The 27481-nt window shown below is 36.4% G+C and overlaps 1 protein-coding gene across 6 annotated transcripts in view; it reads left to right on the top strand.

Moving 5' to 3' along the window:
• The window catches only part of STK32A (serine/threonine kinase 32A), a 154304-nt gene that overhangs the window by 66685 nt on the left and 60138 nt on the right, over positions 1–27481 (top strand). For all 6 annotated transcript variants that reach the window (XR_011646843.1, XR_011646840.1, XM_058280464.2 and 3 more), the window contains exon 5: positions 12392–12565. Coding sequence is in view for 4 of the 6 variants with exons in the window: in XM_058280464.2 (XP_058136447.1) it covers positions 12392–12565 (174 nt within the window). In the remaining 2 variants the exon portion in view is untranslated. The remainder of the gene's footprint in view (positions 1–12391; positions 12566–27481) is intronic.

Consider the following 27481-nt stretch of genomic DNA (forward strand, 5'->3'; position numbering starts at 1 on the left):
AGTATCTTTGTTATATTTATCAGGATTTTTAAATTTAAAATTATAAATAAGAAACAAAATGGCTTATAACCACACCATTTTGATAATTGGTTATCTTATTTTGAGAAAAAAATGTTTGCATATACCAGTGTATGTGTGTATTGTTTATTTTCCATTTGTGGTTTTGTGTATCTTTATTTTTAATGTCTAATCCTTTTCAGTTATACTAAGCTCCTTTAAACTATACTGCACACTTTAGTGTAAACTTTGTTCTTTCCTTCATATTGTCCTAATAATATAACATTTTTGGAAATCTTTTCCTATCAAAATATAGATCGCTCTCATTTTTTAAAAATTGCTGTACAGTATAATCTATAACGTGGATTTACCATAATTTATTGATGAGCAAGTTTATTATTTTTTATTTTAAATGTTGTAGTGAATATCTTCATGATTACCCCTTGTTATGCTTTTCAAGTGTATCCATAGTGAAAATTCCTAGCAGTGAAATTACAGGGTCAAAAACCATGTTTTTTTAAGAGTTATTTCCAAATTGTCCTCAAAGGATATTTCACCAAATTGTCCTCCATCTAGAGTGTCTGAGAGTGTCCATTTTTCCACATACTCACCAATAATGGCTATTATTAAGCCATAATGGAAATATCCTCGCTCTGATAAGCTGATGAGTGAAAGTCATGACACATTTGTTGGGATTGTAACTTCCCTCTCTCAAAACTTACAGCAGATAATTTAGATTCCTGTCTCAACTTGATTTCAAATTTATCAAAGCCATTAACTTTTCTTTCACCTTGGATTGTCACATTGTGGCATTTCATATTTAAAACACACACACACATACACTGGGTATAATTTTATAAATTGTTAAAGTCAGACTTTTACAAACCTTGGATTTTCTGTGTTGTTATGGTGAATCTCCTAAATTAATCAGATGAAATAATACTATTAATAGTTTAGGTGTTTATGAATTTTTCACTAGATTCCACTCTGAAAAATTATTACATACCTACAAGAAGAGAAGTGTGATGGGCTGTTGCTTCAAAGAGAGGTTTTGAAGTTCAAGTTTGTACTTAACAAATGAGGCAGTGCATCCTGACCGCTTTGTCCACTCCTCAGGGATCTCGTCTCAAAAGGGCTAAAAGCTTTTCCTAAGTCGTGAAAAGCCTGTTGTGAGCACTCTGTTCATACTCTGCGAAATACCAAGTAACTATTCCATCATTTTAGTGTATAGGACGATGTTGGTTCTTAAAATGTCCTCTGTGGAGAATCCCGCTGAAGATCAGAAATATCCCACCTTCGGAATGAGACCACCCAGTAGGCATACAGATTGAATTTTGGGAAGTGAATTGAAGGGCATTTAAATAATTATCCTATTCCCTGGCAGAATTTTATCATAAGCTCTGGATGCTTTTATTGCCTTGTAATCTTCTTCATTGCTTATTGTGAGTTCAGCATGTTTAAGAACACATTGTTAGTTACAGTTTGGGTCCACAATTTCCTAACATGTGATTCTTGAGCAAGTTATTTAACCTCTTTACACCTTAAATCTTTCTTTTCCATACCTAATGCCTCTTTCAAAAACTATTTTATTGACGTGTATTTAACATGTAGAATTCACTTATTTCAAGATTACAGTTCAATGATCTTTAGTAACTTTAGTGAGTGGTACCCAATCACCATAATCAGTTTAGAGCATTTTCATCTGCCCACCTCAACATCACTCATGCCCATTTAATCTCTGTGTCCACCCTGAATATCGGGTCTCCACTAATCTACTTTCTGTCTCTATAAATTTGATGTTTTTGCCAGTTTCATATAAATGCAATCATACAGTACCTATGTGTCTGGTTCTTGGGTCTGGTTCTTTCACTTAGAATAGTATTTATAGGGTCCATCCCTGACATAACATGTATCAATAGTTCATTCATTTTTAGTGCTGAATAGTATTATATCATATGGATATACCACATTTTGTCTTTCCATTCATTAGTTGATAGACATTTAGGCTGTTTCCATTTCTTGTTATTATGAATAATAAGCTGCACATGAACAAGTCTTTGTATGGACATATATTTTCATTTCTCTTGTTCAGCTACCTAAGAGTGGAATGCTGATTGAATGGTAGTTTTATGTTTGAGAAACTGATCAACTCTTGTCCAAAGTACCTGCATGATTTTCATGCCCACTAGCAATATGCGAGGGTTCCTGTTTCTCTACATCCTAGACAATATTTGTTATTGCATATCTCATTATAGCGATTCAGGAGGATGTGAAATTTGTAGTTTTAATTTGCATTTTGCTAATGACTATCGATCTTGAGCATCTTTTCATGTGCTTATTAGTGATCCATAAATCTTTTTTGAAAATGCCTGCTCATATCATTAGCTCATTTTTTTATTGTGTGTTTCTCTTCTCATTATTGAGTTGCAATAGTTCTTTTAAATTCTGGATACGATCCTTTATCAGATATGTATTTGGCAAATATTTTCTCCTAATCTGTTGCTTTCATTTTTTTTGCAAATTTTGATGAAATCCAATTTATTAATATTTTGTTTTATGAAGATGCTTTTAATGTTATTTCTAAAAAAATCTTTGCCCAACCCAAGGTCTCAAATCTTTTATCCTATTGTGGAATAAAATATGGACTAGAGTGGACTTACTGGTATTCTGCTATAGAATTATTGTGACTTTAGCAATGGAAGAAATTTTATCACTGATGTGGAAACAGTGGCCACTGGAGTTGCTGAAGGCAGGGAGAGGGGAAAAAGAGATGTAATATGGGGACATTTTCAGGACTGGGAGTCGTCCTAAATGATATTGCAGGACAGATGCTGGACATTATATATCCTGCCATAACCCACTGAATGAACTGGGAGAGAGTGTAAACTGTAATGTAAACTATAATCCATGCTGTGTAGCAGTGCTCCAAAATATATTCATCAAATGCAATGAATGTACCACACTAATCAAAGAAGTTGTTGATGTGGGAAATGTGACGGGTGCGGGGAATGAGGCATATGAGAATCTCTAATATTTTTTTAATGTAGCATTTTGTGTAATCTATGTATCTTTTAAAAATAAAAATACATTTAAAAAAATGTTTTACCCTATGTTTTCTTCTAAAACATTGTTTTAGCTGTTACATTTAATTCTATGATAATTTGAGTTAGTTTTTGTAAATGATATTGGGGGGGAGGTGTCTATGTATTTCTTCATGTGGAAATCCAGTTGTCCCAGTATCATTTGTTGAACAGACCATTCTTTCCCTTGGTACCTGTGTCAAAAATCAATTGACTATAAATACAATTATTTATTTCTGGACTTTCAGTTCTGTTCTGACAGTATCATACAGTCTCAATATCTGTAGCTTGTTTTGAAATAGGGAAGTAAGTCTTCCAAGTTTGTTCTTCTTATGAAAAAGAAGATTCTTTTGGCTTTTCTAGGTACTTTCCATTTCCTTATAAATTTTAGGATCTGCAAAAAAAAAATAAAATAAAACCTACTGGGATTTTGATAGGGATCACATTGAATCTATAGATCACTTTGGGGAAAATTGACATCTTAATAATATTGGGTCTTCGATCCTTGAAAATGGAATATTTCCCCATTTATTTAGATGTTCTTTGTTTTCTCTAGGCGCAAAGTTTTGTAATTTACAGGGTGAAAGTTTTATACTTCTTTTGTTAAATTTATTCCTAAGTATTTTGTCTTTTGATGCTATTGGAATATAATTATTGTATTAATTTCATTTTCAAATTGTTTATTGCTTGAATAAAGAAATACAACTGATTTTGTATACAACATAAAGCATCCCCATTTGACTACATTCACATATATAATTCAGTGCTGTTAATTATACTGACAATGTTGTGCTACCATCACCACCATTCATTACCAAAACTTTTCGATCGTACCAAATAGAAACCCTGTACCTTAAAAGCCTCAATTTTCTATTCACTATCCCCATCCCATCTTCTCATAATCTGTATCAGTGAAATAACACTATATTTGTCCTTTTGTGTCTGGTTTGTCTTTGAGGTTCATCTGTGTTGTTGCATGTATCAGAACTTCATTTAATTTTAATAGATGAATAATATTCTATTGTGAGTATATATCACATTTTGCTTATCCATTCATTGATTGATGGACACATGGATTGTATTCATCTTTTAGAAATTGTGAATAATGTCATTATGAACATTGGTGTGCAAATACCTGTTTGAATCCCTGCTTTCATTACTTTTCATTATATACCTAGAAATGGGTTTGCCCGGTAATATGGTAATTCTATACTTAATTTTCTAAGGAACTCCCAAATTGTCTTCTGCAGCAGCTGCACCATTTTACATACTCATTAGCAATGAATGAGTGTTGCTGTTTCTCTACGTCCTCTCCAACACTTGTAATTTTCCTTTTTTTTTTTAATAGTAGCCATTCTAGTTGGTGAGAAATGATATCTTATTGTTGTTTTAATTTGCATTTCCCTAATGGCTTATAATATTGAGAATTTTTTTTGTGTGCTTTTGGTCATTTGTATATCTTCTTTGAGGAAATGTCTATTCAAATCTTTCACCCATTTTATAACTAGGTTATTTGTATTTTTGTTGTTGAGTTGAAGGGTTTCTTTGTATATTCTGGATAGTAAATCATTGTTGGATATTTGGCTCCCAAATATTTTCTCCCATTCTATAGATAATCATTTTTCTTTTGTGATAAAGTCCTCTGAGGGACAAAAGCTTTTAGTTTTGATGAGACCCCATTTATCTATTTTTTCTTTTGTTGTTGGTTGTAAAAATCTAAGAAACCATTACCTAACAGAAGGTCTTAAAGATGCTTCTCTATGTTTTCTTCTAGGAATTTGATAATTTTAGCTCTTGTATCTATATTTAGGTATTTGATCTAATTTGAGTTCATTTTTATTATGGTGCGAATGAAGATCCAGTTTTCCCAGCACCATTCATTCCAGAGACTATTCTTTCCCAATTGAGTGATCTTTGCTCCTTTGTCAAAAATCAGGGGGCCATAAATGTGAGGGTTGATTTCTGAGCTCTCCATTCAGTTTCATTAGTCTATATGTTTGTCCCTGTGCTGGTACCATGCTGTTTTGATTATTGTGGCTGTGTAATAAGTTTTAGAATCCTAAGTGTGAGTCCTCCAACTTCGTTGTTCATTTTTAAGATAGATTTGTCTTTTCAGGGCTCTTTATTTGATGACTGGCTTTTCCATTTCTGCAAAGAAAGCTGTTCGAATTTTTTTGGAATTGCATTGAATATGCAAATCATTTTGGGTATAATTGACTTCTTTATTTAGTCTTCCAATCCTGAACATGGAACATTCTTTCATTTATTTTGGTCTTCTTTGGTTTCTTTTAGCAATGTTTTGTAGTTTTATGTGAACTAATCCTTTACATCTTCAATTAGATTTATTCCTTGATATTTTATTCTTTTAGTTGCTGTTGTAAATGGAATTTTTTTTTCTTGATTTCCTCTTCAGATTGTTCATTACTAGTATATAGAAACACTACTGATTTTAGAGTGTTGATCTTGTACCCTGACACTGCTGAATTAATTTATTAGTTCCAGGAGCTTTGTTGTGGCATTTGCAGGTTTTCTGTATATAGGTTCATGTTCCCTGTAAATAGGGAAAATTTGACTTTTCCTTTCCAGTTTGGAAGCCTTTTATTTCTATTTCTTTCCTAATTGCTCTGGCTGGAGCGTCCAGTGCAATGTTGAATAACAGTGGTGACAGTGGGCATCCTTGTGTTATTCCTCATCTTAGAAAGCTTTGTCTTTCACCTGTAATTAGGACATTGCTGTGGGTTTTTGTTTTAGTTTGCCAAAGGACTGCCAATACAAAGTACCAGATACAGGTTGGTTTTTATAAAGGAGATTTATTTGGGGTAAAAACTTAAAGTTCCAAGGCCATGAAAAGTCCAATCCAAGGCACCAAAGTCAGCTGCCACATGGTGAAGCAAGATGGTGGGTAGTCTCTGCCTAGGTCTCAGCCGTCTCCTCCTGCCTGTACCATCTCCTGGAGCTCACTGAGGCAACCAGACGTAGGGCTTATCTCTTACCGGCCCTTCTCTCTCAGGCTTGGCTGCTCTGCTTTCGTCCTGAGTTCAGCTGCAAGCCATTAGGCCTACGGTTCTTCTCACCCTGGGCCTCAGCAGTTTGAGCCTCTCCTTTCTCTCACATGGTAGGATCACCTGGTGGAGCTCTCTTTTCCTGTGTGTCTCCATTTATATCAGACCCAGCAAGTGAGCGGAGACTCAACCCAAGTCACGCCTCACTGATGTTGTCCTATTTGAAAGGGTCTCATACACACAGGGATGAATTTAGTTCACAAACGTAATCTTTTTCCTTTAGGGATTCATAAAAGAGTTTCAAACCTCCATACCCTTCATCATGTGGAGGAAGTTTCCTTCTTTTCCTAATATTCTAAGTGTTTTCATCAAGAATGGGTGATGGATATTTTCATATACCTTTTCTGCACCAATTGAGATCATCATTTGCTGTATTTCCCTTCATTCTGTTAATGTAATGCATTATGTTAATTTTCTTATGTTGATCCACCCTTGTGTACCTGATATAAATACCACTTGATCATAGTGTAAAATCCTTTCAGTGTTCTGTCAGATTCAATTTGCTAGTGTTTGTTAAGGATATTTGCATCCACATTTATAAGAGAAATTTGCTGTATTTTTCTTTTGTTGTGGTATCCTTATCTGGATTTAGTGTGAAGGTGATACTGGACTTTATATTAGTCAGCCAAAGGGGTGCTGATGCAAAGTACCAAAAATCTGTTTGCTTTTATAAAGTGTATTTATTTGGGATAAAAGCTTACAGTTACAAGGCCCTAGAGAGTCCAACATTGGCTTCTCACTAACCTCATTTGCCATGTGTTGAATTAGATGGCAGGCAATCTCTCCTGGTCTCCCCTTCCTTCTTCCCCTTAAGGCTCTGTGGGCCCAGCTTCCTCTGATCTCAGCTGTAGTCTCGCATAGGGCTTGTCTCTCAAGGCTTCTCAGCTGCTTTGTTTTCTTCACAAGGTCAGCTGTAGACTATCGGGCAAATGGCTCATCTCTACCTGGGGCTCCAGGATCAAACTGACAAAGTTCTCCCCTTTTTTTTTGTATCTTCTTCTGTGTGTCTTCTTGAGTGAGTGTCCATTTATATAGCCTATCAAGGGGATGGGGACTCAATCCTGAGTCATGCCCTACTGATGTGGTCGCTCAAAGCCCTAATCTTAAAATACTAGAGTTAGTATGTCAGCAACATCTCAACTGAATCTAATACAATCAAAGAGGATCTCACCCAGAGGAACACACCAATTTAGAAACATAATCTCTCTTTGAAATTCATAAATAATCTCAAACTCCAACCGACTTGCAGAATGAATTTAGGAATACTCCTAAATTCTCCTAAATACTCCTAAATTCTCTTTAATTTTTGGAAGAGTTTGAGCAGTATTGATAGTAATTATTCTTGGATTGTTTGGTAAAATTCTACTGTGAAGCCCATCAGGCTTTTCTTTCATGGGAGTTTTTAAATTACTGATTCAAACTCTTTACCAGTTACTGGTTTCTTGAGATCTTCTTTTTCTTCTTGAGACTGTATAGGTAATTTGTATTTCTGTAAGTGAATTTTGTATATTGAACTTATATACTGTGACCTTGCTATACTTGTTTATTCAAAATAGTTTCATGGTTTCCTTATAATTTTCTACATTCAAAATCATATTGTCTGTGATTGAAGGCAGTTTTAGTTTTAGGTCTTCGTTTCCAATCATGATAGCTTTTATTTACTTGTCTTGCTTAATTGCACTGGCTTGAAACTACATACAATACTGAATAAAAGAGGAGAGAGTAGACACCCTTGCCTTCTTCCCAGTCTTAGTGGAAAAGTATTCAGTCTTTCACCATTAAGTGTGATTTCAGAGGTAAGTTTTTTGGTAGATGCCCTTTATTTAATAAGTTGCCTTCTAAGACAAGTTTCTGAGCTTTTGTCATGAACGATTACTAGGTCTGGTAAATGCTTTATCTGTGTCTATCGAGGTGATCATGTATTTTTTTCATTTTTCTATCAATATAATGTATTTCCTAATTGATTTTCAGATGTTAAACCAAACCAGCATTCCTAGGACAAATCCCACTTGGTTATTTTATGTAATCCTCTTTAATGTGTTGCTTAGATTTGGTTTGCCAATATTTTGTTGAAGATTAAACCTTAATTCATATGATCAACAAAAATAAGGATAATAATTTTACCTAATTGTTTTGTGGTAAAAATTAAATGCAATAATGCCTGTAAAGTACCTACCCTGGTGTCTACTACATAGTAAGAACTCAATTAATGGGAGTCATGTTGAACATGCCATTGAGAATAAATATTTTATTATAATTTATATGGAATGAATATAATTGCTCCATATAAAGTAATAGAAAACAACTGCATAAAGGAAGTTAATCTGCCTAAATACCAGAGATAGGTTACATTCCTCTGTGGAAAAAGAAACATATAGTAATAGCTAGTGTTTATTCATTACTTGCTATCTTCCAGGCACTGTTGTAAAGCACTTGCACTTTACATATGTTAACTGATTTAATCTTCCCAACAATCCTATAGTGTGTACCATTATAGATGGGAATGCTGAAAGGTTATGCAACTTATTAAGTTACAAAGAGGAGAAGGGACAAAATTGAGTAGAACACAAGCACTATGGCTCCAGAGCCAGTTCTTTACCTCTGTGCTATGTACCATGCGTTGTGATAACCACTCTACACACATCCTATATCACTTACTCTTTAACACAATGTGTGTGATCAATCTCCAATATACAGTTTTCTTGTCTGAGTTCCAATTTCCCTTAAAGAATATGCTACAAATTCACACACTTGATATGAGCTATAATTTGAACCCAGATCTTTCTGAAGCAAAAGCCCATGAATTTTCTACTTACATTTTCCTTATGTTTTTAAAATTGATTCTGTCTCTGATGAATAATGTATTTTCCTCCAAATCCTAAGAGCTTTTAGAGTGATAACTAATTAGTCATGTATTTTCCCCTGCTTTGTCAGATGGAGATATCAGAACTGACCCTTGCTCAGGTAGACACTGAAAGAGGATTTGACAGCAACAGTTTTGTAACAGGCCGCAGGTTCCCCTGGTACCATGGCTTTCAAACTTTTGACTATATTATTCACTACAACACAGTAGAGATAGTCACAGAGAAACACACCATATACACCAAAGTAAAAGATTTATAAACAATGTTTAGGTTGGCATGCTAATAGCATTTATCCTATTTATGCTATTCAATCTGCTTTATTTCTTTTTTGGAAATGTTTATCACATCCACCAAGTTGATTTCACTACCTATTAATTGGGTATGACGCACAATTTGGAAAACATTGTGCTGGAAAATGGTTTTGATTTCTTCCAAGCCTCAGGTTCAGATTTATTAAGACAGCCCCTCTGGAGACTGCTTCAATATATAAATACATTCTTTTACCTTATTCGGTAGCAATGCCAATTTCTAAAAAGCATCAACACTGTTTTGACATGTTTTAGATATAATGTGCCCAAGATCACATTTTTAAGTTTATTGGAATCAATGAACTAAGTGCCTGCCCTAGTCATTTTGGCAATGCAAACCAAGAAATAAATAAGCCACGGCAGGGCATGCCAAAAAATATATAAGGAAATGAAACAGCCAAGATACATGATGAATGGTTGAGGTACAAAGAAGCTCTTGTTCTTTTATTAATAAGAAATCAGATAATGATATGACCTTGCATATTCTGCTTATCACCAAACTGTTATGCCCACATATTTTATTGGGTATAGTCTTGGAAAATAAATTACTTATCATCCCTTCCTCTGAGAGTTTAGGATCTGTTCTAGAGGACTTCTGATATTGATGTGCTGAAGAAGAAAGATGATTTTTAACAGCCAAAGCTGACTCCATGATTAAATAAATTTATATTTATGCTGGGCATGGAAGTGCATTGCATCTTGACTGGGTTTCTTTTTTTGATTGATAATCTCCCAGGTAGTCGAATACTGTCATTTATTTGCCACAACAGGCACATTCATCAGTCTGTTCATTGAATAAAAATAGCTTGATCCAAACCTCTGTAAAATTGTTTCATTCAGGCTGAATTTAATAAAAATATTGTCCCTCCTAGAGTTGCATGGAGTAATGGGAGAGGAGCTCTCTGGTCAAGTTTCTTTCCTCCGTGCCATCCCCCTACCATTCACACCCACACCCCTCCAGGGGAGAATTTGTTATAGTCAACAGCAGGGAGTGAATTGATTTCTGCTCTGTATGCTAATCTTTTCTGACTCTGCTGTTTTCCATTGGTATATAGTTATGTTTATGTTCAGTGCCCTCTTCTCCCTTCTTTTGGCACACAGATGTCACCCACTTCACCGTCCCAACCCCAGCTACCACCCAGCCCAAAAGCCTTGTGCACACATCCCAGGAGTGATCATCTTTTTTGTTATATTAACTGAGATCACTCTAAGGTATTACAGGTCCCAAGAATGATTACATATTAATTAGCACAATACTGGTAACCGAAAGACCTGTAAAACACAATGACTATAATTTGTAATGGCACATTTGGAAAGATTGTGAACCAAATTGCCTAGGTCCAGGAACTTTCCTGGTCCCACTAAACCTACGGCAGAGATCACCAGCCAGCCGTGGCATTAAGGTGAAGGATGCGTTTCACAGATTTTTACAAAACACGCCTTGTGTTTCTATCTAAATTCCACCACTGGCTCAATTTCTGACATCTTCTGTGGGAATCAGTGCTGCTCAATGGTAAACATAATTTCATTCATTGAACAAGTAAATACCAGGGACTGTTAGTCTTTTTTAGAATATGACCGTCTCAGATTAATGCTTCATTGAAATTCTCTTTTCTCTTTCGTTTGCAAATCCCCTCTTTCTCCTGTAGCATAATGATCATTATCAAGAGGAAAATGTACTGAGTACAGTTCTTCCATCATTAATAGTCTACATTTTTTCCCCTACGCAAAGAACTTACCACTAGGAATCTGTTTGCAGCCCTGGGCACTGCATGCAGGCACTTAGTTCATTGATTCCAATAAACTTAAAAATGTGATCTCAAGCACATTATATCTAAAACATGTCAAAACAGTGTTGATGCAGAGAGCTTTATTGTGATTAGAAATCACATCCGTGCTTCAAGTGAAACAAAGCATAGCAGTAGAAATGCGTTTTCATAGGAGGCTTTCTGCACATAGCAGAGGCCAATTCTCTCCTGTATCTCAGTTCCTCTTCCACACTGTCAGCCCCATGTGTCTTCTAGTGTGAAGCTCATGTCAGATTATACCCCTGCTTAAAACCCTTCAATGTCTCCCCAATGCCTACGAATGAGTAAACAATCTCCTGCTCATGGATCTTAGTGTTTGTTGCCTTCTCCAGGCTCATGCTTCCCCATCAAACCTGTTGTTTGAGCAAATCCAAACTGTTTTCCTTACTGCATTCACACCACATTCTTTCCTTAGTCTGTGCCTGAATACACAGTACTTTTCTCTCCCAAATCTTACTTTTGTACCTGGAGATCCCTTATACTGTACAATTTATTAGATATGTGAGCTTGTGTGAGGCCCTTGATTTCCTCATTTGTAAAATGGAATCAGAAGAGGAGCAATGTTGGGACGGCCTGGGATAATTCTCGTAGAGCGCTTCAGTGCCTGACCTATAGAAGCCACTCAATAGAAACATCAAGAGATGTTAGCTGTTATAATGATCACCATCACCTACAAAATTTAGCTCAGGTTTCATTTTGCTAAGAAATTTTCCCTTACCATCCCATCCCTCAGGCTGAGTAAACTTGACTCTCCTTTACAGCCCTTTTTATTTCACTTTCTTATCGTGAACGTGGGACATGCTTTGCTGTAATGTTGCTGGGCAATGAAGTTGTTAGCGTGAAAAACTGGGCATGCTAATGGTTCAAGGAGGCCTTACAACTCATGCTTTATGGCTGTCCTGCAAAAGTGTGGTTAGGATATGGTCATTAATGATAAATGGATAAATGGGGTTCTCCTGATTTCCTGAGCTTTATATTTATATATAGCTAACAGTTAATGAGCAATTACTGTAGGTCAGGCGTGACATGAAATGTTGTACTTACATGGTCGTGTTATTGACTGTGATCAGATGTGGTAGGTATTCTTATTATTCCCATTGCACACATGAGGAAACTGAAGGTCTAGGATCATAGAGCCAGTGATAGACCATCTACCCCTAAAGTCTGAGCTCTTAGCTCAAGAATATTCTGACATGTAAGGTCTTTTTTGCCTCTAGGACTTTGTAGCTTGTAAACATCTTTGGCAAGTTTTCTTTTCTAATGCTATTTCAGGTACTCATTCCAAGATGAGGAAGACATGTTCATGGTGGTAGACCTCCTGCTGGGAGGGGACCTGCGTTATCACCTGCAGCAGAACGTCCGTTTCCAGGAAGACACTGTGAAGCTCTTCATCTGTGAGCTCTCCATGGCTCTGGACTACCTGCAGAGCCAGCGTATCATTCACAGGTCAGTCATGTCACAGGGCCCATAACCGTGAGCTGAATGCCCGGGAGAGAATCCACAACATGTTGCATTAAACAAATCCTCAGTGGACTTGACGTTTAATCTCATTTAATTCTCACAACAGCCCTTTGAGGTAATTTATTGTCTCCATCAGATAAAATACAAACAAATAAAAAATACTTAATTAGCTCAAGGTCACAATTTCTAAATGACAAGACAAAAATCCATGAATATTGGTGCTACTTTATAACCAAACCTAGACAATGAAGAGAAAAAGTGACATATAAGAACTTAATACTAAATGAATTAATTGAAATTTAAATGGAGGAGGAATAATGAGGGAGATAAATAGATCAGAAAGAAAGAGAATTATTTAGCGAGAAAATGGGAATGCTTCCAATGTCAGCCTGTCAGCCATCCTACACTGAGTGAGTCCCTCCTGCATACAACTCACTCAGAAGTCAGCAAAAGCAGTTTGTCTTCTACACGTGGGACATTTGTAGTAAATAAATAACACATGTAGCTATAACAGAGAAAGAAGGATATTACTTTACATTTGTAAAATTGGCAATTTTAATGTTGGTTTCCTATAAAGTATCACATCTGATCTCTATAATAGCTTGTGATGAGTGTTCAGAGCAGGTATAGATAGACCAGTATTAAATATGAAGAAGCCATGACTTGGAGACATTAAATTATCATCCAGGCTTATTTAGATAATAAGACCTTTGAACCTAATCACCATGCAAACAGCTACTCTTTACTGAAGACTTACTATGTGCTAGGTACTGCTGAGTGCTTTACATACATTATGTTATTAAATCCTTAAAGCTCAATGAGGACTCTATATCTTGTTTTAAAGCCCTATGATACCCATCTATTATTGAGCCAAACGAACTGTGGCTCAAAGATTTGTCAAGGACAAACAATTTACCAACAGCAGTGTCAGGTTTTAAACCTAGATCTATCCAACTCCAAGGTCAAAGTTCTGTCCACTATATCAACTTGCAAGAATTACATATATGAATTACATGCATTGATTATACATCATTAAATGAAAAATCAATATATGCAACTCTGCCTCTGTCAGGAATTAGTTGAAAAGTTATAAGCACAATTATGTCTCATTTAGTAAATATTTGGCTTGATAAAATATTTGGCTGCCCTTAGTTGACATTTGTACATTTATCTAGAATTTATCTGAATCAGCCCAGAGCCTGTGGATGAAGAGGTAGCATTACAATTCATAGATTCTCTGTGCAGGGAACCATGGAGAAAATCTTGTTTGATTGTGTGTGTGTGTGTGTATGTTGGCTCTGTAGTTATTACTTAATTTCCTGTCTTGGGAGGGCCTATTTGTATTGGAAATGTGCTCTTCAGGCAACAGAAAAATGGAAAGCAGAGCAGTTAATCATGTGGACTCTCTGAAGTAAATATACACACCTGGTGTTTTGTCAGTAACTAGAAATCTGGTTCATAATCAATCTTTCCCCTCTACTGGCTTTCTGGTCCCTCACTGTTCTTTCTTAGGAAAAGCCTCCATATTTCTAGTTTGTGGAGTTCCTCTCAGTGCCTTCACTTTCAGTCATCCTCTTGGAAATTGCCAGCCACAGTCTATTGTTTGGGGTGCTGACGTCACAGAGATCAGAAGGGAGATGGTCACTATGGGAAGCCAGCAGGACCCGGAAGCAACTTCCACCTCTTCCTCCGTTCCCTGTTTGAATTTGGGTTCTGGGCTCATGGTGGTACAGAAAATGTGCTTTGTTATCTCTGTCACTGCATGTCAAGATGCTCTGAGCTTTTTTGCCATGTGCCCATTAACTGTGTTCCAAAAGTAATCCAGGAACAAAACAAAACAAAGCAAAGCAACTCTTGCTATACCTTTTACCCTTAAGAAGTGTATTATTAACAAATACTGCTTTTCTGTCCTTCTCTCCCTCACTCTTTATTGCTCTTAAAATCTTAGCCATAAATGAAATTTTTCCACTTAAAGCAGAAACCACATATTAATGGTCTCTTGCATTTTACACAACCACAATGAATCACTTAGTAAACAACCGTGTTCAGAAAGACTGTTTACATGGAAATGTCTCCTCACCTTGGCAAATGAATGGAAGGCAAACATGTTGACATATTAAATATTATCTTAAAATAAAGTGACATGCTCCTGGGGTAAAACAAAAATTTTAAAATTCTTGCCTACCTGCCTCACCTCACCTCCCCCTAAAAACCCTTGGAATGTGTTACATTTTACAGGCTTATATAGCACCTTGTACCTCTCCTGAGGAGTTGTGACATTGTTTTTTGGTATTTAATTACTTAATTCATAGTTGCTTCCTCTACTATATTGTAAACTCTATGAGTATGGGTCATTTGTGTTTTGCTTTCCATTGTATAGCCAGTATGTGGCAAAAATATGAATGATCACTGCCTGAATCAAACAAATGACTGATTGACTAGAGGCCCGGACTTGTGTGCAGTAAAGGAAAAATTGAAATATAGGATATTAAAGCCAAAAGGTTTTGGATTGACCCTGGTCTTAGATTGGATAATTCATAATAGTTATAATTGGCCATCCAAACCAGGATATTCCTGAGAGCTACAAGAAGTACTATTAATAGTTAAGCTGGGGAAACTGGCAAAACTACGTATGTTCTGGGCAATTCAGGACATATATTAGCATCATGAAAGTTTGTCAAGTCTGTGGTGACCAAATAGGTCTTTTAATCTGACAGACAGAGCTCAAATAACCTGGCCTTGCTGGCTTCAGGGTGCCAGATATCAAATGTATGTGATGTCAGTTTGAAGTTCTGTTAAATGGCTTAAAATTCACATGAAAGGTAAAATAAGTACTTCCTTTTGCCTAAGGAACATAATTCATAGTAATGCTGGCACTCAGGTTCCGTCTCATGGGACAGTTAAAAATGTGAAGAGCAATACAAAAGAAGAGGTATAGGCTTCTGAAGACTGTAATTCTCTCTTAAATATTTAAATACTCTTTAAAATCTCTTCCTTTAAAATAATAAACAACATTAGTACTGCATTTCATTAAATCTAAAATAACAAATTTTCAGACACTTAGAAGACCCCATGGATTTTAAGACACTTAAGACACATCCTGAGTTCCACTATATTAAAAAGTGAATTAAAAAAAAATTGAGGAAATACAGTAGATTCTCCAAAGAGAAGCTGTCTGCATAAAGCTGCAGATATAAAAGATGTGGCTCCTTAATTTCACATTAGAAACTGCCTTTTGCTTCTGGACATAACAGAAGATTCAAAAGTATCCATAAGCAGTCAGCAAGCGCGAGGAGCATGAGCGCAGCAGCACACTGCCCTCACTGAGGCCAGGGGACCAGGCGCTCTGCTGAGCCCTTGATGTGAATTATTTCTCTTATTCTTCCCTCAACCCCAGGAGGGTGATGGTGTGATTGCCCCCCTTCAACAGTTGAGGAAAGGTTGGAGAGATTAAGTAGCTTGCCCAAGGTCACGCAGCTAGTGAGGCGGCCCCTTCGAGAGCTCTCCAGCACGCCTGCCCCGCTGAGGTTCAGCTTGGTTCTCTGGCCTGAAGAGGGCGTGAGGGAAGGATCAGACTGGGCCTTCTGCCTTGGGGCTTGCAAGTCTGGTTTCACAGGCAAAGATGACATATGTGGAACCAATAGACAAAAGAAGAGCATAAAACCAGAGTTAAATTAGGTGAGATGGTCTGAAGGACTCCAGAGAAGAAGATGGTTCAGGGTGACAAAACAAAGTCTCATGAGGGTGCAGAGGGTGAGGATTTAATAGTCAAGCAGAAAGGAAAGCAATCCAGCTATGAGGAGCTAAAGGAACGGAATCACTCATTTGTCTCCCTCTGCTTATTAGAGTGGGCACTGTTTTTAGTATTTTGCTCTCATTTACTTTCTTCCCAGCAGTGTCTACCTAAGGTATTTTTAAAATGTAAGTCCTGTTTCTGCCTTAATTTGCAAGAGAGGTTTTGCTTTGTTTTGCTTGTACATTTTTAGTTGCTACTGTTCACAGATGTGAAATTTTTTGTAGCTTCCTAAATAGATGGAATATTCAACAAATTTCCCCCAATTTTAGAATCCTTCCTTGTAGGGGAGACACAGTGTTGCATTATAACCATCAATTTTGAAATGTGCAAATAGACGATTTTCTTATTAGTCAAGAAGTCAAACATTTTTCTCTGAGTAAAGCTGGAAAAAACAACTTTAGTTTCCAAAATGTCCTTTTGCTTAATTTAAATTAGTTAATGAAGATTTAAAATATGGGCAAAGTAGTAAATGACATTTATAAAAGGAAAACAAAACTAATGACAGTCACTCCTAAGGGGATAGTACTATTTGATTTGTTGATCGCCACGGTCTCTCCAAAATTAATCTCTGGAAACTAATTATTACAATGTAAAGGCAAATTTGTATTCTCTCCAATGTCACATGTTAATGAAGACTGAATTACTAATTTGATCCAATGAGAGATGAGTTGTATACAGCAGTTAAATAGTAAGTCATCTTAAATTAATAACATTTGAGTGGATGTTTGTTTTTCCTTCTTTTAAGAAATCCCCCACCCTAAAGTTATACTTCACTGGTTGTTAAATTCCTAAAGGAATGAGATAAAATTCTAATTAGGCAATTTGTGTAAATAATCGTAGTACAACAGACTGAACTGCAGAAATTTCCAATCTCCAACTGATTATAGAAATGTTGAATGGGGTATAAAAGAGAATTTGTAATTTTCAAGTAAAAGACAGGATGGTATTTATTTTTCACCTTTGTCTTCTTTGCTGTTAATCATAGGAACCAATAACAGACACTCAGACTCATTTCAGGTCCTCTGAGTTAGTCTTCACATTTCACCTCTTGGACTGAAATAGCCCATTGTGAGAAGTTTCATTATTCTGATAGAAATCAGCAACTGATAGCAAAGAAAAAACATAGAATTAATGCCTCCATCAAAAATATTCATTTGAAAACTATTGAGCAGGGGAGCAGATGTGGCTCAAGTGGATATGCGCCTACTTCTCACATGGGAGGTCCTAGGTTCAGTCCCCGATGTCTCCTAAAAACAAAAAACAAGTAAATAAACAACAGAAAAAAACAACTCAGGGGAGCCCATGTGGCTCAATCGTTGTGTGCCAGCTTCCACATATGATGTCTGGGGATCAATCCCTGACCCCATACCAAAAAAACAAACAAACAAACCAAAACAACTATTGGAAGTGGCTGTGGCTTAAACAATTGAGCTCCCATTTATCATATGAGAACCCAGGTTTGATCCCCGGGACCTCCTGGTAAAAGAAAAATGGCATCCCAGACCTGCGCAACATGGAGAGGCACAGGCTTCCACGGCGAAGAGATGCACCAAAAAGATCATGATGCAACCAGCTTAAAAAACAAACAAACAACTTATTGAACACCTATTTGATAGACAATGTTTTTTCACTGCTAGGTTTCAAAGGTGGAACAACACAGATCAGTTCCTTGCTATGATATAATAGATAACTTGCTTCAGCCAGGTCCTCTGCAAGGCTGCACTCAAGGGGTTGGCTAGAGCTGGGTTATCTTCTGGAGGCTGGAATGGGGAAGGATATGCTTCTAAATTCAGTCAGGATCCTGGTGGAATTCATTTCCTTAATGACTAAAAAAGAGATATCATTTATTGTGCATATACCAAAAACTAGGCACTGTACTAATAAACACTTTACACACACTGACTAATTTGATACTCAACAATCCTATAACAAGGTTCACTATAGTACAAGTGATATCTGGAAAATGTGCTTATTAAATAAGTAGCTTAACTCTTTGTTCTTAGTTCCTAAAAGGACAATAGCCAGACATTCCCAGTTCTACATCCAGGAATGTCAGGAATAAGATAACATCTCAAGGCAAAACCACAGAATAATGCCAGGAGCTCCTTATAGCCCAATAAATTTGTAACTTCCTTCAGGCTGATATCCTTGAGTGTTCAGTTGAGAAAAAAGTTCTGGGCTTACACAAAGGGGCTTACACTACAATATCCACCTGTAAACTTTAATCAGTGAGTCACTGGATCAGGACAACAAGCAGAAGTTTGGCATGTTTGAGAACAATGTAGTAAGAAATTTGCCCACATCCTCCTTATGAGACCCTTAAAAATATCCAGCATCATTACCCACATGGCAGGTAAGCATCATGCAGTCATCACTTGATTCTCGACCCCTACTTCCATTCCTTACTTTGAACTGGTTTTGGGAAGGTTGCCCCAGTTCCTTAATTGTACACTTGCAATGGATCACCTTTTCTTTAATAGTGCCAGATTGGGTGGGCCTTTCTATTGGAAATGGCCCTGCTTATGGTAACACAAGTAGTATATGTGGCCCTTATTCAAAACTAGGATTTTATGATTCAAAAGCCTTGCTGTCAATATAGGTTCCCTTAGTTTCATTTTTATGAAAATCTGAGAATCAGATAAGCTATTTAGTGCTGTTTACCCAATAATGAAAAATTATATATATTTCCAGTTGTTATATTTTTTAAAATCAATACGTTTTTTGGGAAGCAGCTGTGGCTCAACTAGTTGGGCTCCCGTCTACCATGTGGGACTCCCTGGGTTCGCGTTCCAGGGTCTCCTTGTGAAGGCAGGCTGGTCCATGCGCCGTGGAGAGCTGACGGCCCGTGGGCTGCGGAGAGCTGGCACAACAAGATGACGCAGCAAAGGAAGACAAGCACATACAGAAAAAATGTGCAGCGAATGGACACAAAGAATAGAGCAAAGAATGGAACAAGCCACAAGGCGGGGGGAGGAATAAATAAATAAATCTTTTTTAAAAAAATACATTATTTTCAGTTGGTATGCTTTTTATTATTTTACTGCCTCTTTCTTAGTTGCTAAGCTTCACTCTTTACTTCTCCAGTAGGTGCTACTCTGAGCAGTTCCTTTCTTTATTCCTGATATGCTTCTTCCAATATATTATGGGATGGGAATTCAGATAAAAAACTTGTTAGAGTTGTTTTTAAAGCAGTAGTAATTAGGGCAAAGTTAGGGCCCACAGGAATATTCAATAAGTCAAGTCTACTAGCTTTAGAATCACCTATTTTTTGCTTCTTAGAGACTCTGATGACTTTACAATTTCCAATTTGATGAGATGTTTCAGATATCTCTGGCTGTTTTTATATGTCGTCTCTGGTCCAAGGTGGTTTGTTTTGCTTTTAAATATTTGTGAGGGAATTTTCATCTTTTCCAATTTACCAAAGCAAGCATGACCATTATGAGAAAATTGAATGTGTAAAAATAATTTTAGATTATCTGATGACTTATGTGGTGTATGATCTGCTTGATACTGGCTTTCTTCCTTTCAATGTATGGGTAATATTTTCTGTTTATTGCAGAGGGATGATAAATTTTGGCTTCAGGCTACCTTTTCCTATGGAGTGGTTAAGAAAATGCCCTTTCCTTTTGTTTTAGTAAATCTTCTCTTCATAGATCACAAACCCTTGCAAATGTCCCCTTTTTCTAATTCCCCTAGCAGAGGGCCACTTGAGCCACAAAGACAAAACAGTAGTGCAGTAATGAGGGTATTAGGTTGATGTGTTCTATTCAGCACCTGCTCCCAAGCTACCGAATAATGAATGAGCATGAATTACACATTGTGAAAACAGGAGAATCTGCCTTCTTTATATTATGCATTTTCAAAAATGAGCTTTGAAACTGCTTATCAAACATGGCCTCCCATTTGTAAAAGCTTGTGAAAAAGGCAAAGAACTGCTTGTTTACAGGTTAACATTTAACTAGCATGTACTGAACTTGTAATAATTTTTTTTACTTTTCTTTTTTTGTCTTTATTTATTTAATGTTACATTAAAAAATATGAGGTCCCCATATACTCCCCACCCCCCTCACCCCACTCCTCCCCCATAACAACAACTTCCTCAATCATCATGAGACATTCATTGCATTTGGTGAATACATCTCTGAGCACCACTGTACCTCACGGTCAATGGTCCACATCATAGCCCACACTCTCCCACAGTCCACCCAGTGGGCCATGGGAAGACATACAATGTCCGGTAACTGTTCCTGCAGCACCACCCAGGACAACACCAAGTCCCAAAAATGCCCCCACATCACATCTCTTCCTCCCACTCCCTACCCTCAGCAGCCATCATGGCCAATTTCTCCACACCAATGCCACATTTTCTTCTATTATTAATCACAATAGTTCATAAATAGAATATCTGTAAGTCCACTCTCATCCATACTCTATTCCTCCATCCTGTGGACCTTAGAATGGTTGTGTCCACTCCACATCTATATCAAGAGGAGGCTTAGATTCCAAATTGATGCTGGATGCAATTCTCCTGCTTTCAGCTATGTGATTACAAGTTTCATTAATATGCAACCTGTGACTTTGTCCAAGTTAAATTTTACATTATCTAGGGTTCATTTTAGTAGAAAGCTAAAGACAGCTAGGACATGGGTTCTTGCTGTTAGCTTGAAACAAGAGACAAAGGACATTCTATGTTAATAAAAGGATCAAAGAAGAAGTTTAACACTTATAAACATACACATACGTAATAATGGAGCCAAAACACATGAGGCAAACACTGACAAAGCTGAAGGGAGAATAGTTAGAGATTTGAATATACTACTTTAAATACTAGATAGAACATCTAGTAGAATATCAGTAAGAAACTTGAACAATATGATAAGTGAAGTAGACCTAACAGACATGTATATAAAACATTCCACCCAACATCAGCAGAATACACATTTTTCTCAAGTGCACAAGGATCATTCTTCAGGATAGGTATTAGGTCACAAAACAAGTTTCAGTAAATTGAAAGATATTAAAATCATACAGTGATCTTCTCTAACCACAGTGGGATGAGCTAGAAATCAATAACAGAAGGAAAACTGGAAAATTCACAAATATGTGGAAATTAAATAACACTCTTAAACAACTATTGGGTCGAAGAAGAAATAACAAAGAAAATCAGAAAATAAATTGGAGACTAATGAAAATAAAGGCACACCATACCAAAATCTGTGGGATGCAGCAAAGGCAGTACTCAGAGGAAAATTTAAAGCTATGAAAGTCTACATTAAAAAGAAAGATTTCAAATCAATTTCCTAACTTCAGATCTCGAGGAACTAGGAAAAAAAGAGCAAACCATACCTATTTTTTTTAAAAGGAAATAATAAAAATTAGTGATGGGAAAAATGAAACAAAGTATAGAAAAATAGTCAAGAGGACCAATGAATTAAAAAATCATTTCTTTGTAAAGAAAATCCTGGGAGAGACAGATTCACCAGAGAATTGTACCTAACATCAAGAAAATTTAATGCCAGTACTTCTCAAATTATTTCAAAAAATTAAGGAGTAGGACATTCTTCTTAACTGTCTATGAGGTTAACACATTACTTTGATACCAAAGCTAGGTCATGACTTACAAGTAAGGAAAACTATTGTTTTAGTTTGCCAAAGGCTGTTAGTGTAAAGTATCAGAAATGGGTTGACTTTTCTAAAGGTGATTTATTTTGGGTAAAAGCTTACAGTACCAAGGCCATGAAAAGTCTATACCAAGGCACCATCAGAGATGCTTTCTCACTAAAGTTAGCAGCCATATGTTGAAGCAAGATGTTTGAGCTCATCTGAGAGCAACCAGGCATAGGGCTTTTGTCTTTCTGAGCCTCCTCTATCATTCTCTGCTCCTCTCCTTTCTTTCTGAGTTCAGTTGTAAGCTATTAGGCATTTAGCAGAGATTGTCTCCTCTTGAGCTGCTCTTCTTGGGGCTTTATGCTTAAGCAGTCCTCTAATCCTCTCTCTCACATGGCAGGATCAAATATGGCAGCTTCCTTTTCCTGTATCTATTTATGTTTCTCTGTGTGTCCATTTATATAAGACCCAGCAAAAGGACAAAGCCTCAACCTGAGACACCTCACTGATGTAGCCCAATCAAAAGCCCTAAATAGTTCTTATCAAGTTATCTAATCAAAGGACTCTCAACTGAATTTAATGTAATCAAATGGTATCACACCCATAAGAATAGAGCCATTCACAAATGCAATATTTCTCTTTTTGGGATTCATAAAATAATTTCAAACTGCCACAACTACTAACCAATTTCCCTTATTAACATAAATGCAAAAATCCTCAACAAAGTACTAGTAATTGAATCCAACAGCATTTTAAAGGGACTATACACAATGATAAAGTGGGGTAATATAAGAGAAACAATCAAGGTAATACACACAATAATAGAATGAAGGAAAATAATATATGGACACATCAAATAATGCAGAAAAGGCATTTGACAAAAGGCAACATCATTCATCATAAAAACATTCCAAAAAATAGAAACAGAAGGTAACTTATTCAACATGATAAAGGCATGTAAGAAATACCCAGACCAAGCATTATACTCAATGATAAAAGACTGAAAGCCTTCCCCTTAAGTCAGGAATAAAACTAGGATGCCCACTTTCACTGCTACTATTTAACATTATACCAGAAGTACTAACCAGAGGGAAAAAAAGGTATCCAAATTAGAAAGAAGTAAAATTATCTCTATTCATAGATGACATGATCCTTTATACAGAGGATCCCAAAGAACCCACAAGAAAAACAATAGTGCCAAGAAACTAATTTAGTAAGTTGCAAGCTACAGAGATTCCACAAAAATCAGTTTTGTTTCTATACACCAATGGAGAATAATCCAAAATGGAAAATTAAAAAAAATTTTAACAGCATGTTGAAGAATAAAATATCTAGAAATTAATTTATCCAAGTAAGTAAAGTTTTACACCAAAAACTATAGAACAGTGCTAAAAGAAATTTTAAAAGACCTAAATAAATGGTAAGTCATTCTGTGTTCATAGAAAGGAAAACTTAATACTATTAAGATACCAATACTACCCAAAGTGATCTACAAATTGAATAGTAATCCCTACAAAAATTCCAGTCACCTTTTTTGCAGAAATAGAAACCCAACCCTCAAATTCATAAGAAATTGCAAGAGGCCTCAAATAGCCAAATCAATATGGAAAAATAAGAAGAAAATTGAAGGTCTCATACTTGCTGATTTCAAAACTTACTACAAAGCTACAGTGATATAAAAGCAGTGTGGTATTGGCATAAAGAGAGACATATAGACTGATGGAATTGAATTGGAATACCAGAAATGAACTCACATTTATAGCCAGCTGATTTACCTATAGACAGGGATGCCAAATACAGTAAGTGGGAAAAGAATTGTATCTTCAACAAATTGTGCTGGGTGAACTGGATATCCACATGCAAAAGAATAAAGTTGGGCCCCTAGCTCACACCATACATGAAAATTAACTCTAGGGAAGCAGCTGTGGCTCAATCAGTTGGGCTCCTGCCTACCATATGGGAGGCCCTAGGGCCTCCTTGTGAAGGCAAGCCGGCCCACACGCCGTGGACAGCCACTGCAAGTGCCACGGAGAGCTGACTCAGCAAGGTGACACAACAAAAAGGGAGACAAGTAAAAACACAGAAGAGTGCACAACGAATGGACATAGAGAGCAGACAGCAAGCAAGCCACAAGGGGGAGAGAGGATAAAATAAAAAATTAACTCTAAATGCTTCAAGGACCTAAACATAAGAGATAAACCCATAGCAAACTTAGAGGAAATCATAGAGGAAAACCTTCATAACTTTGGATTTGCCAGTGATTTCTTAGATACAACACCAGAAATATGAGCAACAGAAGAAAATAGATACAATAGACTTCATCAACATTTAAAAACTTTTTCAAAGGACATTATCAAGAAAGCAAAAGACAACTACAGTACAGGATAAAATAGTTGTTGAACATATATCTGATAAGGGCTTAATATCCTGAATATATAAAGAATTGCAGGAACTCAACAACAAAAAGACAAATAACCCAATTTGAAAATAAGAGGATTATGGGAAGATAGCATCAGATTAGGCAGGCAGGGGTCAGCTCACTCACAAAAAGAAAGAGCCAAAACCTGTCTAAGTGACCTATTGGGGGTCAGCAGACCAGGACAGTGCTTCACAACTCTCAGGAGATTGAGGGACAGAGAGACAAAGAAACAAAGACCCAAAACAAAATGACTTACCAGACATCCTCGGTGCCCAGGAAGGACTCCCTTGCCCCCTTTCAAAATATTAAGCTGGGGTGAAACCCCTGGCTCACTGTAGCTAACTGAGAGAGGAATAGACATCTTTCTTCCTGTCCACTGCAACAAGGGAAAAGAGAGGGGGGAGTCAGGGAGCTTTTCTTCCATGAATTCAGCCAGCAAAGTACATGTTGAATCTAGGCTCCGACCAGACCAAAACAATGGAAAATGAAGACTTCCTGTCTGTGGAAAGGTGTGCCAACAAGCACCATCAGCTGGCCAGTCTGGAACTTGCAAGGAAAAAACTCCTTTTTCTCCTTTTTGGTCTCTGTTCTCCAACTCCTGGGAGAAAATCTCCACCTAGTGAGTCCCTGGCATGATTTTGATAACTTAAGCTGGGTGATTTTAAAGACAGAATAAGTTGAACCAAATATCAAAGAAGAGCTGTGGAAAAATAAATAATAGGGAAGAGAGAGAAATTGGCCATCAGAGTAAATTCACCAACATATTCAGAAGCCTAGACATCTGCAAAAAATTACAATCCATACTAGGAAACAGGAAGAGATAGCCCAGCCAAAGGAACAAACTAAATATCCTAAAAAGATACAGGATTTAAGACAGTTAATCAATGATTATCATACAACTCTCCTAAATCAATTTAAAGAATTGAAATAAAATATGACTAAAGAGATAAATGCTACTAAGAAGACACTTGGTGAGTATAAAGGACAATTTGAAAGTCTGCAAAGAAAAGTAACAGCCCTTATGGGAATGAAAGACACAATGGATGAGATTAAAAATACAGAAGAGGCACATAAGAGCAGATTTGAATTGCTTGAAGACAGAATTAGTGATTTCAAAGAGAGAACATCTGAACTGGAAAAGATAGGAGAAGAGAAAGAGAAGAGAATGGAGAAAATGGAACTCAGGGAGCTGAATGACAATGCAAAATGCACAAACATATACGTTATTGGTGTCCCAGAAGGGGATGAGAATGAAAAACGGGCAGAAAGAATATTTGAGGAAATAATGACCAAAAACTTCCCAACCCTTATGAAAGATATAAATATCAATATGAAAGAAAGACAACCCACCCCAAATAGAATAAATCTGAATAGACCTACCCCAAGACAGCAGCTATGCAGAATGACAAATATCAGAGATAGAGGATTCTGAAAGCAGCAAGTGAAAAGCTAAGCATCATATATAAGGGAAACTTGATAAGATTAAGTGCTGACATCTCATCAGAAACCATGGAAGAGAGAAGAATGTGGTATGATATATTTAAGGTACTGAAAGCGAAAAACTGCCAGTCAGGAATTCTGTATCCAGAAAAGCTGTCTTTCAAAAATGAGAATGAGTTCAAAGTCTTCACAGACAAACAAAAACTAATAAAATATGTTAGCAAGAGACCAGAATTACAAGAGATACTAAATGGAGTGCTGTAACCTGAAAGGAGAAAACAAGGGCAAGAGACTTGGAGAAGAGTGTAGGAATGAAGATAATTAGGAAGGGTAAATTAAAGGTTAAAAAGACAGCCAATAGTATGAAATGACAACAGAAAGTTAAATGATAAAATGAAGTAAGTAATGCATTTACAGTAATAACATTGAATGTTAATCACTTGAACTCCCCAATCAAAAGACATAGAATGAAAGAATGAATTAAAAAAATATGAGCTATCTATATGTTGTCTATAAGAGACTCACCTCAGACATAAAAACACAACCAGGTTAAAAGTGAAAGATTGGAAAAAGATATTCCATGCAAATAATAACCAAAAAAAGAGCTGGAATAGCAATACAAATAACAGACAAAATAGATTTTAAAAGCAAAACTGTTTTAAGAGATGAAGAAGATTATTGTATATTAATAAAAGGGACAATTCAGCAAGAAGAAATAACTGAATATTTATGCACCTAACGTCATTGCCTCTAGATACACTACTGGCAACGGTGAAGGGAGAAATGGATGTCTCTGCAATAACAAGTGTAGACTTAAAATACACTATATTCAGTATTGTACAGATCATCTGGAGAGAGGATAAACAGAGAGCTTGAATAATATGATAAATGAAGTAGACTCTAACAGACATCTATAGGGCATTGCACCCCAAAACAGCAGGATATACATTTCTTTTCAAGTGCTCATGGATCCTTCTCCAAGATAGACCATATGTTAGGTCATAAGACCAGTCTCAATAAATATGAAAAGGTTGAAATTATGTAAAACACTTCATCTGATCATAACAGAATGAAGCTGGAAATCAATTATGGATTGAAAAAGGGAAAAATTCATAAATACATGGAGATTAAACAACCTACTCTTAAATAATCAGTGGGTCAAAGGAAAAATTGCAAGAGAATTCAACAAATATCTGGAGACAAATGAAAAGAGAACACAACTTATCAAAACTTATGGGATACTTCAAAGGCAGCATTGAGAGGGAAGTTATAGCCCTCAATGCTTACATTAAAAAAGAAGAAAGAGCTAAAATTGAATATCTAACTGCACACTGGAGGACCTAGAAAAAGAACAGCAAACTAATCCCAAACCAAGCTAAAGGAAAGAAATAGTAAAGATCAGAGCAGAAATAAATGAAATTGAAACAAAAAACAAAAGCGATAATCAAGAAGAAAAGTTTGATTCCTTGAGAAAATCAACAAAATCATCAAATCCTTAGCTAGACTGACAAAGCAAAAAAGAAGACACAATAAATAAAGTCAGAAATGAGAGGCAAGATATTACCACTGACCCCACAGAAATAAGATCATAAGTGGATACTATACAAAAAACAAACAAACTAGACAGTGTAGACAAGAT

This window comes from Dasypus novemcinctus, chromosome 2 (genome assembly GCF_030445035.2).
Source record: "Dasypus novemcinctus isolate mDasNov1 chromosome 2, mDasNov1.1.hap2, whole genome shotgun sequence".
Taxonomy (NCBI): Eukaryota; Metazoa; Chordata; class Mammalia; order Cingulata; family Dasypodidae; genus Dasypus; species Dasypus novemcinctus.